General features: G+C 38.7%; 1 protein-coding gene across 2 annotated transcripts in view; it reads left to right on the top strand.

The window, feature by feature from the left end:
• The window catches only part of WIF1 (Wnt inhibitory factor 1), a 37,854-nt gene that overhangs the window by 4,795 nt on the left and 19,542 nt on the right, over positions 1-13,517 (top strand). For both annotated transcript variants that reach the window (XM_085568809.1, XM_021547379.3), the window contains exon 3: positions 12,484-12,592. In XM_085568809.1, the coding sequence (XP_085424935.1) occupies positions 12,484-12,592 (109 nt within the window). The remainder of the gene's footprint in view (positions 1-12,483; positions 12,593-13,517) is intronic.

Raw genomic sequence — 13,517 nt, 5'->3', positions numbered from 1 at the left:
GATCCCACTTTCTTAGTAAAGCAGGCATGTGCCAGCCATCTGTTCTATCCGCTGATAGAAAACAGCAGTAAAGTTTCTCAAAGTTTTTCCAAGAAGAAAAGGGGGATTTATTGCTCAGCACAGATGAGTTACAAGGCACCTTGTAGTGTAAGCTGCATCTGGTTTCCATAGTAATTTACATGGCATATGTGTAAACCACACAATTATTCTTTTTACACAGCAGTGTAAACCTGTGTTAAATAAACAGTTCTTCAAGATTTTCATTGTTTTTCATGTCTATAAATAATCCATTTTTAACAAAAATGCTAGTCATAAAGTATTTTCAGTACTTTTGCAGTAGTAGCTGCAATGTACAACGTAACTGTTGAAAAGCATTAGAACTAACAAGGACACCCCAAGCTTTAAGATTTTATTTTGTGAAAATGTACAGATTTCACTCCCTGAGTTACTAACAATTTTTCTGAAATAGAAAATCCAGGCTTTCCTCTTGTCTTGCCTTCCTCTGTTTCACTTTCCTATTTGTAGAAGTTAAAATGTTTTCTGGCAACATCACCTCTTTGCAGACAGGTATGTTCTTAGTGGTCTAAAGTTAATGCCATCAACAAGTAATGCTATAGAGAAAGAAATAACAAAAAAGAGAACTAACTGAAATAATTTTTCATGTATTTAACATCTTCTCTTGCTTTCACACTTTTCAAAGGGGTTTATTTGGGGTAGCCACAACTATTATTGACTCGATTCTAGCCAAGTGGCTTATGTACATACAAAACAAATGTAAGAAATCTGAAACACTCTTCCTAGGGCATGCAGATATGTGAGGAATATGGTGTGCCCCAGAGTTTTCTGATATGTAGTAGATATTTGCATAATGTTGAACAGAATTTCAAAAGCTAAATACCTTACCTCAGAACAATGGGTTCCTGATTATTATTTTTAAAGCTTTCAAGAAAATGCATCTCAAAACTTCTTCTGTTTTGCCTTCCTGTGAGTTTACACTTCACTTGTTAGGGTTTGCTCTTCTTTTATTTGCCTTTTTCTGTACAAATTCCACCATCTGAAAGATTCTGTTGGGGTTTTTTTTTTTTGTTGTTGTTTGTTTTGCTGAGAGGTTTTTGTTTGCTTGTTTGTTTTTTGACAGTTTATTTGTGACCAAGGTCTTCACTGCATCGAACTGTAGCCCAGACATGGTGGAAATGTAATACCCACCTTGACTGGCTGGCAAGGCTGTGCCTGGAGCAGCCCAGGTCTTCAGCACAGCCTCCCACCGCACTCCAGCTGAAGAAGTGAGGAAGTGTCACTTAGATAAGCAAGGGGCATTGCTCCAGCTGGAGAGCAATTGCTAGTGGTCCACCTCAGAGGTCAGTCATGGGTCTCATGCTCACTGTGAAGCAGCAACCCAAAATTTACCTCAAAAAAAGTAATATAAATAAAGCAAGGACACTGATACTGTTGTACTAGGCACACTAAAGCCTCCTAGAGGCACTAGGAGGCTTTACCCAGCTATGATACCTGAAGTCCACAGTATGTTCTGTTCACAGCCACTTAGCAATGGCTTTCAAAGGTTTGGGGTGGATGTTTTTTTCCCCAGCCATACAACAAGAAAACCCCTGGGATTTTTTTTTTTTGCATCCAGAATAAAAGTTTGCTTTGTTTTCCAACCAGCTGGTGGAGTACATCTTTTTTTCAGCCATACAAAGAAAAATGGGCAATTACCTTTAAGATGCTTCAGCACTTGCTGTCATCAGTGCTAAATACTTCAATAAATAACTTGAAGACCAAACACCGCTTTCAGAGCTGGTCCCACAAATCCTCTGAAGTTGCCTGTTTGCCTGGATAAAAAGCTAGCTAAACCCTAAAAAAGCTAGCTGATCCTTAAGGAAATAAATATGCCTGGCATCAAACCAGCCTGGCAATCTGGCAATCTCCCAGCCTCAGGTTTTGGCCCATCACCAGGCAAAATAAACTCTCCAAACAGCAGTCCACTAGTGAGAAGATCTGTCACTGGCTCTGAACACTGAAGCACAGAAACAAGCAACAAGAGCCAGAGAGCCAGCCTTTGCAATAACAGCTGCCCAGAGAAGCAGAGGGCAGACTCTTGACCATCCTGACCATCAGAGAACAGAGCTTTCAGTACTGTGATTATGAACTTGATTTTTCTCAGAACACATGGAAGACATGGACAAATAGCTGCTTGTTGATGTGCAGAAGTTAAGCTCTCCCTGCAACATTTTCTGCTTGCCCTCAACTTGCAAATGTGTGAATATTCATACAGGCAATTGAAATCTGAGACTTAAAACCTCACAGGCAAATAATCAAATCCACTGAACACCTTCAGTAAGGAGTACAAGTACCAACTTCAACCTGTTGCTTTTGAACAGCAGCTAACACTGGTCTCATTTTGCCAAGTTTGAGCCTTAGCCAGTTCTCTTTCTTTCCAAGGATTTGGGAAATAAATTGAGCTGTTGAAACAGAGTCTATTTGAGTAACCAGGTTGAAACAAATTTATTTTCCCGTTGTGAAGCCACTCATACATAAAGTTTCTGCAAGCAGCTATGTGGCAGCAATATTCCTTGCAGAGACTGTCAAGGAGAACAGGCAGGTTGCATAGCAGAGCACTGTCAGAGAGGAAGAGGCAAAATGCAGTTATCTGGGTCTGTAATCCTGAGCAACAGATGGTATGCATAGACATATTAAGAGCTGAGAATTAATTTGCCAACAGAGCATGTTGGCAGTTACCTTGATTGATTGTTTTTTTTTGTGCTGCCTTTTTTACCTCCTTCCTTCCAGTTTTGCACAGGAACCTCTATTTATATTGCATAGGCTTGATCTGATTTCTGTATTGTCAAGGGAGTGTAGCTGAAAGCTTGTAACCCAACATGTTGATTCCCTCTGGTCAGACCTGTGATGTGTTGGTATTAGATACAGGGTGGAGCAGCTTATACTGATCCTTAAGGGCAAAAATTAAAAGCATTTAGCACATCAAGAACCATGGGTTTCACATTTTTACTTGATCTAACTGTAACTTTCCTTTGATGGGACAAAATCTGCACCTTATCCTGTCCACTGATGGTGTTCACATTTGAATTGTATCAGTGTGAATATCCTGCTTAGTTAATAGTCAATTTTTAGTTGTCTTGCCAAATATTCACAGTAAACTTCATAATTTTTATAGTATCATGATGCCACTGTAACTTTCATTCTATGATTCTCTGAATCACCTGACACTAGAATTATATGTAAAACATTTTGACATGCATATCGTATTTATGCAATACCTTTATTCATCCAAAAGTAAGGGCTTTCTCATCCTGTAAAATACAATTGAACAGTATACATTTATTAAATTATGTTAATTAGGAAATGCTTTAAAGGACAAGTAATCTGAGAGTTTCCAAGCAGGAGGAAGGGCGAAAAAACTCACAATCTCTGCAAATTCTTGTAGAATCTCTTGGCTTTCAGCCTCTTCCCAAGCCCAACTACAACAGAAACTTCCCTCTCTAGGTTTATATATGTGTTCCTGTCCCTGATTGCAAAGCCTGAAGTAAGTGCAGTGAGGTCTTTCCTGCTTCCTGATTTAGAGCTGGTGAGGGATCATTCCAAGGCTCTCCAGCCCTTTCTGTACCCTGTAGTGCTGTAGAGAGCAGACCTGACTGCTCAGCAAGGTTTGTGGTGTGGGACATTGTATTTTTTTCTTCCTGAAATAATTGTGGACCCCATTCAGCCCAGTTCTACTCACTCCAATTATCAATAAAGGCTGGGTTTGGTTATTTGGAGAATCTCCAGCAGAAATTAGGGATTGTCAACATACCTAGAATATACTGAGTAGCAAAAAGAACAATTTGGTCCCAATCTGCAAGAGCAGACCATATTTAACATAGATATTCATCAAGGAATAAATTCCATTTCTGATCTCAGCAAAACGCTTGAGTCCCAAATGGGACAGTTGTCTTACAGCAAAGTGCAGACGTTTGCTGTCATAGAACTCCTGCTTGTTTTTCATCACAGGTAAATTTGGGCTTGAGGAGGTCACACATTGATTTCCAAGACTGCTGTTCCTCTTGCATTTTCTCTAATGAAAATGAGGTTAGGGTCTCTTCAAAAGATTCTTCAGGGGAACTTTCAGCTGCTGGACCTCCCTGTCAGTATTTAGACTGACAAAGGATAGGTCGTGTTATCTAGAATTTTAAAAAAAACTCAACAGAAGGATGCAACTTTCCTAAAATAAACTTCCTGCCTTTCTTAGTGGGACTTATTCCTGCAAGTGAGTTTAAAAGGTTTATTTGGAAGCTCAGCTTGGCCCTGTATCGTCAGCAGAGTCCAGGCCTTGTGAAGATGCCTATGCTGCAGATAGACCCCACCTGCACCCATGGAGGGAAAGAAAGATGGCTCAAGACAGCAGGTAAACCAGATAGGTTACCAGATAGTAGGCCTGAACTTTCTTCTGCAAGCACTGGTCTCTGTCATTTGAGTGTACAGGAAGTCAAGGATGAGGTGGTTTTAAACAAGATACTGCATTTAAATGCTGGGAAGCCTGCTGGACCTTAGCTCAAAAGACTCGACCTGTGAGGCTAATACTGTAACCCAGGGATGAAGTTGTGCTGACCTTGCCTATGGAAACCCTGCCTAAAGAAAGGTGTCTGTAGAACCTGTTCAGTTTCCCATCAGAAACTGGAGATAGGATTATTCTTCCATACTTTACTCTGAAGAGAAGCCCATCTTGCTTTGAATAATTCAGGGTATAGTTATGGAGGACAGAACTGTGTGGCAGCCTGTACTGTATATGGAAATATGACAGCAATATACATCCACCTAGCAGAGTCTTCATTCAGTAGAAAAATCAGTGTGATTTCAGGTACGACAGCAAACACACAAGTTCCTTTTCAGATAAACTTAGAAAGCTCTTAGTAGTGAATTTAATTATCCTTTCACAGTAGTATCTAGAATTTGCTTTGATCAATTATAGCCTGTGAAGTAAGAAAATAATTATTCTCAATTTTCACTAAAAATGTATTTGAAAATCCATGCAATAGGTATTAAAGGACAGCAGTGTTAAGAAAATATTTCCTAATGACTAGTTTTTTTTTTTTTTGCAACTTTTTGAATTTTAAACACTTGTCTTCCTGTAAAATAAGGCTGAAGACCAGTATCTGCTGAGCAATAAAGCACAGTCAGAGGTGCTGCAAGCTTTCTGTCACATGGGTACACAAAAGTGGAGGCATCCCTCTTTAAAACCCTTTAAAGACTCCAGTCTAACAGAAGATGCTGTGAGATTTCATAACTTTTGAGAAAGTTCGCTGCTTACATTTTGAAGAGAGATGTTTATATTTATTATACAGGAGTGCCAGTTAAAGCCAAGATTGAAACACATGGACTCAATAAAGGCCAATTATGTGACCTTTGCTGTTTGCCACGCTTTAAACTTGTGTAAGTAATTGATTACACTTTCATGAGATCATAATCAGGAGGTTGTTCTTTGGTAATGGTGTGCTAGAGGAGCTTTATCCTCAACTTCAAAGCTATTCTGGGAGGCTTAAGAACAAAGGGTTGGAAGTTTGAAGCGTGGCCAAAATGAATCTGTATGCATTATCCATGTTTACCACCATTCAAGAGGTGGATTAGCTTATTCTTTGTCTGTGAGCTTTCTCTCATCACATCAGATGAGCCACCATCTCTAAGGTTTACATTTTTGCTCTTAGAACTATTCTTCTTAACTAAATATAGTGTCTGTTCAGATCCCCATCATAATTAACCTGAATACTTGTTAGTACAATCACTTCCCTAATTGTAAAGATTTTATTGAAATTATTTTACATTCCCTGTGAAGAATTTTCAGGGTAAATATCAGTTATCAATAAATCTATCCAAAGCCTGAAACAGACTATAATCTAAAAATGCCCACTTAGGATCAGCCAACCAAGCTATTCACTTACTTTTCAAACTGTGAGTGAGAGAGCCATGTGGCTTTTTCTCAGTGTAGATAGAGCCACATGGAAGTGTTGCAGGTGGCAGTGGCAGACCTGCAGACTTGTTTTCTTAGGAAGTAACCTGATTAGACAGTGTTGTGTATTTTTTCCTCTAAGAACAGTAATAACTTTCTCATTTTTTATTAGCTTTGGGAGATGGGTATTTTGAATGTCTGTGATCATGAAATGTCCACCAGAGAGAGCACTAATCTTTTCTTGGGTGAACAAAGAATGAATTAGCCCTTGCTATGTTGGAACAAGAATTAACTCTTCAGGAGAATAGCCTTTATCAATTTTTCAGAGCAATATGTTTTGTTGCAGATTTGAAGATAGCAAAGGCACGTGTGTGTGTTTAATTTAAATCTGAACTCTTAATGGTATTTCTCTTTTTGGTATACTGTTTGCTTCTCTCCCCTTCCCTAAAACAGAATTATCTAATTTTCATCTGTAAGACATAAGAGAAAACAACTTAAAAGAAGCTTGTGCACCAGGCCTAGTTCATGCAGAGAAATATTATTCCTTGCTAGAAATTTTCAAGATAAAATTAACCATTCATATTTGTCAAATCCTTAGTGATTTTGTCTTCTTTTAGCTTAATTATTTTCAAAAGTAACTCTAGTGAAGCTGTACTGAAATGCATTACAGCAAATGTGTTAAACAAAAAACAGTCTAAATATGGGAAGTTGGGCTATTTTGCTTTTGCTTTTGTTTCCAAATAAAGCAAGATAGAGGAGAGAGAAACTCCCAGACTTTCATCATTGAGGAGCTGTAAATATGTTGTGACTGTTTTAAGAAAGTCGTGCCTGGTGCATGCCTTTGTGTCTGCGTGCTTGTGCTTAACCTGGAGGTTGCTGTGCATCTGTTTGCACAAATGCTGCTACCTAAGGCTGCAGCCTGGTGGAACAGCCCCACTGGCCCCACTGCAGGTACCTGCTGCATCAAGGGTTGCCTCTGATTCAAACCAAGGCCATATTGTCATTAGCAGGCTAATGATGGACAGGAATGTGTACTAGGTTTTATTTGTACCTCTGTCTCAGGAGCTTGCTTTTTTGGCATGATGATGACTTTCAGAGTTAATGCTCTGCAGGTATACTTGGATTTTTCCTTTTCACCTCTGTTCCTCTCAAATCACAGTCTTTCTAGCAAACCCTTCAGCTTCCAGTCTGAGACTGCTTTCAAATTTCTGCTTCAAATTCTAGAGTCCCTCCAGAGCTCAGGGTCTGCTGAGAAAAAATATTTGCTCAAAATGACTGAGTAGGAGCCCTGTTTCCCATATCTTCTAAAGAGCAGACAGCTGCCAGAAACAATGCCAAGTATAATCTAAATCTATTATGCTGTGACATCACCATGCTTCTTGACAGTGATTTTTTAATATTACTTATCTTTATAGAAATTATTTTCTCATTTGGAGGAAAAGCTGATGTATTTTGCAAAGATTTCAGACCATCTTCCCAATGCAAAGAATTCTTGGAAGCCTGTCATGTCACCTTTCAAAGTCTGAGGCTCCTTTTAAAAGCGAATGATAAATGTCACTTTCCCAATTTCATAAATCATTCTGTTGGAGGACCTGATCTGCCAACCACAGCTGAATGCCACGAGACATTAAGCACCCATTAGTCATCTTCCATTGGCAAAATCAGAGTTTTATACCATTCTTCTAAAACCATTAAAGCCACAAATAGTTATTGTTGAAAGTTTCATGCAGGGATGCACTCTATTGTTAAAAAGTCTTCCCTCTTGTATATGGATTTTCTTCAATCTGCCATGATTTCCTTAATGTGAAGAAAGCAGGCATAGAAGAGGCTCTACAGATTTGTGAGCATTTCACCACAGTATTGTCTAATTACTAATGTCACATAATGTATTTTTCTTTGCGGCTGCTCATTTCTCTGAGTTCTAGTTTGTGTCTTTTATTCATTTATTTGAAACAGAAATATCTCTCTTCCTTCTTTTGTGTGCATCTCTGTTGTTTAACCCTGCTGCTTCTGTCCATTCCCATACCCTTAGCAGCTGATACTGGAAGACAGTCAGATTATCCTGTCTTCTATGTAAACCAGTTTTCTCAGAGCTACAGATTTCAGTATCATTTCATGTTGTTGAGCATGCCTCCCATTTTAGGGCTACCTCTTGAGGCTGACAGCAAGTTTCTGAGCATTACACTGAGGCGTGAAAAATAGTTTACCCACTCTGTGACAGGACCAATTAATGGGTTCTGTCCCCAGCACAAAAATGGGCAGTCTGTAGGCAGACACTTTATTATCTGCTTGTCTAAGGAAGCCCCATTATGTCATTCATTACAGCAGTGTCTAGACTGCACTGCAGTAGCAAAATGCTCACATATATGTACATATTCCTACTCTGGCCAGACTCCTTCAATAGCCTGGTATGCACAGCATGGATAATCTTTGCTGGAATTCATCTCACTTTGCTTCATGCTTCATCTTGGAACACAGACCAACTTCTCTGACCTAATGCAGTTAATGTCTTGAAGAAGCAATGGTCCATGCTGTAAACACCTAACAAACACATACATTGTCTCACTTCGTGACTTTATTTATGGCATATGCAGCTGTGAGCATCTGCTATGGATAATGCAGGGTAGAATCTTCCAGTGTGTGCATAGCCAGAAATATTAGTGGATCTGGAATAAAAATTAACTTCTTTGATGTGTTTCTTTCTTTAAATATAGAGAATTGGCATTAAGATATATTTGTCATTTAATTGATAACAGAACATTCAACACTGATCTCTTTAGTATAATGAGAAGAAAATACAGTTAATTTCTTACATCAACTTTCAAAGCTATCATACATTTGCTTCTTAATTAGAAAGGGTGCAGATTTCATTAGGTTATTGAACCATAACATACAAGAGCTCAAGCTACTCTGCTGTGCTTTAGGTACTACAATTCTCTGTCTATCGCATAAAATGACGAAAACATAAAGCGTATTATTGTGAGTTCTTTAATAAAACATGAAAGAAAAAACAGGCAGAAACAACATGGCATCTGAATGATGAGAGAACTTCAATGCAGTAGACCTTGAGCCAAGGAAGGGAGATCTGTAGGAATTTTAACTGTATATCATTTAAAACCAAACTGCCGACAGATGTTTTCTACAATACTTGTTAGGGGGCTTCATTATTTTTATAACCTTTTAAATTCCTCTGATTTATAGAAAACAGCCAGTCAAAGTCCATAAAAGTTAATCCTGACCAAGGAATTATTTGCCTAAAGTGAAATTACCTCTCTCTGCTTTACCCATATGGGGAACTGTTAAAGGGCAGCTGCTTGGGGCTACCTGCTGCCTGAAAGCACCAAGTCCCCAGAGTGTTCACACAAGGTCTTCAGGGGTCCTTGCCTCAGTTTCTGAGGATCTAAAACAAAGATTTTCCACAGAAATAAAGCATACTTCTCCTCAGGTGCTTCTTGAAGTCAAGTCAAACGTCCTTTGTCCATGCAAAGTGTGCAATTGTCAGTGATCAGCAATTTAATGCAAGCTCCATTTTCTTCACCACCTTTGACAACACTGGTTAAGATTTAGCTTCACTACCAAATTTAGATCTTCACATACCAAAGAGTTTGTAGGCTGGTTTAAAAAAACAAAATAAAACAAAACAAAAAACCAAACAAAACCCAAAAAACCCCCAAAACCAAAACAAAACCCTCAAAATAATAAGAGAGCCTTTATAATGGAAAAGGAATTAGAGATGATGGATTTTTTTCATTTATTCCCAACAATATCCAAGCAAATTTTGTTTTCACTACCAAGTCACTCACAATGACCATGTACAGCATAAACTACAGTTGTGACTAGAAAATATTTTAATTCCACAAAACTATATCTCAAATTAACCATCATCACTAAATTTCACGGTAGGCTGGAGCATGGTAAATATTTGCTGAAAGCATGTTGTTTGTTTTTCACTCATGAGGATTAATGCAAGTTAATCAGCAATCAACTCCAGTTACAGCAGGACAATACTGGATACTCAGTGCAGGGTTAGTGTCAAGACAGATTTTCTCCAAATAGGATTTATGGTAGTCAAATCATTTTTAGATTCACAGATTTGGGGAGTTAAACTACTCTGCTTCACTGTGCAGCCTCTGTAGACTGAGATTTTTGTATATAACTTTTATGTCAAAATTTAACCAACTCAATCCAGCATACATGATTTGCAAACATACTCTGCAGCACATGACTTCGAAGTTATGCTAGCTGGGCCTCCCTATCTGAGGTGTTTCAGATCTTAGATACTATAATTCCAAGAAGTTCAGTTTCTGTCAACTCAGCAGATGTACAAACCTTTGCAGAGAAATGGTGAGAGCAGTTATCTCTCCCCAGTGCAATATGTGGCTTTCCTTCTGAACAGCCTGTTGCTTGTGCAATGTCTCTTCTCATCTTTTGAACATGCCATCAGAACATACTCCTGCCTCAGGCACTAACCACTGCCTCACCTCTACCCTGGTTAGAGGAATTACTTCCTTGAGCAGCAGTGAGTATTGTGGCTCATGCAGCAATGGGTCCCTTTTCCATGGGGAACTTTATTTTTGTCTTTATCCTTAGGCTCTAGAAAATTTGCTCTAAAGGATGAGATTCCAGTCCTTTTCCTACAAATTGGGAATCTGGCTCACAAGCTGACCTTCTACAACAGTTTATCTGGAATGGAAATACGGTAGTGGAGCTATTTGGTCTAGTTACCAGTTGTTGTTTACTAGAATAGAAAGAACATAATGTTTTAATATCCTAGGTCATAACTCATTATGACCTGGTTTAGATACAACTAAACATCAAAGCTAGCCAATGAGAAACAGACAGTGGAGCCTTGAATCACTCACTGCACTATTCTATAGATGTGTGGAGACATACAATTATTTTTCTGAACCAAAGTTTTATTTGAAAACAAAAATGTTCACAATCTGACTTTATGGCTTTTTTTTTTTTTTTTCATATTTTGGCATGGTATATTGTATTGGGAAAAAAAAGTCTTTAATTAAAAGCAGCATTTTGAACATTACCCCAGACTTCATTTTTTGTTCTCTGGTTTTACTGTTTCTCTCCATATCCTGTCTCCTCACACATTCACTCCATGTGTTTAACCCCTACTTAAAACCTTACATTGTGTCCTGTCCTATTGTTTTTCAAGTCCTCCTCTGAGGTCTCTGTGCCTACACAACACCCTCTGAAGATTGCCTATGTGGAGTGTAGCCCCTCATGCCCTCTCCTCTCTGTTATGGGGTCTCTTTATTGTCCCTACAGAGCACATGGATACCAGGGCTGATCAGGAATTTCATAACAACCATTCTACCCAAGTCATGAGTGCTTTTCTGGTGTCATCAGTCTTTCTTGTACTAGGGAGCCAAGATATTACAGGAGAAAAAGGACCTTGTTCTGGCTAAGGACATGGACAGACATCTGCTAGACATAAAGTAGCTATTGTTTATCACACCAAATCTTGGCTTATACTCTCTTTGCTGCACTGTTTTGTCTAAAAGGTAGGCAGAACACTACTATCTACTGTCAGTGAGAAGATGGAAACATATCTTTGCCAGTGCCTATGCTAAGGTCTCAAGCATTTATTTACCTGAGATCAGCAGATAGAAGTACCTGCAATCCCTTGTATTGGTATCTCAAGGTAAATTAGATGCTACAATTTAACATAAAAGTTTCATTTCCACTTGCTCTGCACACCAGCAGTTGTGCTACTGACAGTAGTGGAAGCCTCTAGTGACTGGCTAAGGTGCATACATCTCAGGTATATGTGGTGTGTACAGCCACATTGCAGACACATGATGGCACTTTGCATCAAATGTGAAGAAATTTTGAACAGATGACCCAATGGGAGGCCAGGCTCCCGTGGACAAAAGTACCAGAACCTACAATTTATGCCACAGTGAAGGTACTTATTGGGTGTAGGATTAAGGTAGTGGAAAGTAGTTTTTAAATCATGCCAATACTTTCCAGAGATCGCCAAAACAGATCACTGATGTTGCAGTTAATGAGTGACATGAAGCCAGCTTGGTAGGAGAGTTCTCAGCTCCACGCTTGGAACAATGTAATGGAGCAGGGTTGAACAAGGCAGCGTCAGAGATGTAAATAAGATATGTGTCCTGCTGTGGTGCCCCAGCATCGTGGCTACTCACTGCCTGCCACTGTTTGCCCAAAGTGCTGTGCTGTGAGGTCAACCAAGAGCAAGCCTGGATAATCTCATGCCACACTTGTATGTGCCTATGTCTTTTAAAATGCACTCATGGTAGAGGCGGGTCATCCAGGCTCACCAGTCAGTTCCAGGAGGATTCTGCCCAAAAATCCTGTGTATGGTCACTTGCAATCTATGAAATAAGAGGAAATTACCTGAAAATTATGTTTACATGAAGAAGCACTCAGGGAAATTATAGAAACTAATCCAATGAATGGCATCATGAAAAGTGTAGCAATTCTGCTATAATTTATGTGCTTAATAGTTTGCTTCTGTGAATACAATTAAAATAAATATGGATTTTTCATTTATTTTGTCATAGGCTGAGTACTACTATGAATTCCTGTCTTTGCACTCTTTGGATAAAGGCATAATGGCTGATCCAACTATAAATATCCCCCTGCTTGGAACAGTTCCTCATAAAGCATCAGGTTTGTACTGTTGATATTATACATTTTGTTTCTGTAAAATATACTCTACAGCCAGTACAGTCTAAATATTTCATAATGAATTGTAGTTCTGAAGTTTATTGCCTAAAGCAATGCTTGCCACAGTGTTTGGCACCAAACATTTTGTAATTGCCTTGACTTAAGTCCAGCAGTATATTTTGTCTGAGTCAAGACACATGGAGCTTTTATGTGTAGATAACTCAGCAGAAACTTGTGAAAAATTGTTGCATAAAATTCATGAATGGTATTATTTAAGTTGTACAACTTTTGGAAAACAAATTCTTTGATCACTATTGGAAAAGTTACCTAATTATTCTGTTTCTCAGAAGATGAAGTTTGAGGATGTTTTTGCTTTCATTTGGGGTCATCAGGCATTCAGCTCAAAGACACAAGTTCTAATTTAGGATATTATCATTTATCCCCTAATTGTGCATTCTTAATCCTTGGCTGGAATTTACAGCTCCACAGCAGAGGCTGAGCCCAAGCAATGCAAATGCTCCAGAAATACCATGGTTCATAGTGAGCTGTTTTGAGTAAAAAAATCTTTCCATTAAAGATTATTGAATCTGGTTAGCTCTGAAGTGGATAAATAACAATTTATGTGATCTGTTTCAGGGTTCATACGTGATAGCCTCTGGTAGGAAGGCAGAAATATATATCTGGATGACAGTGGTGTCTTAGTGGTCATTGTTTCCTAAATTGCCTTAGCCAACCTGTGGGATAAATGTGGGAAAGAAATGACTAATTAAACAGGAGGATTGGACTGCAAATGAAGCACTGATATACAAGTTTTCATCTTTGCTGAGTCTTTATTCCTTCTCTCCTTTTCAGTGGATAAATTCTGAAAGGTTGTGTATAATATTCTCCATTTTCAGTTTGCAGTAGATTAGCATTGAAGGAATATTTC

This window comes from Lonchura striata, chromosome 1A, assembly GCF_050655825.1.
Source record: "Lonchura striata isolate lonStrDom1 chromosome 1A, ASM5065582v1, whole genome shotgun sequence".
NCBI classification, from domain to species: Eukaryota; Metazoa; Chordata; class Aves; order Passeriformes; family Estrildidae; genus Lonchura; species Lonchura striata.
Note: the sequence above shows the minus strand (reverse complement) of the source record. Positions and strands in the feature narration are given on the sequence as shown.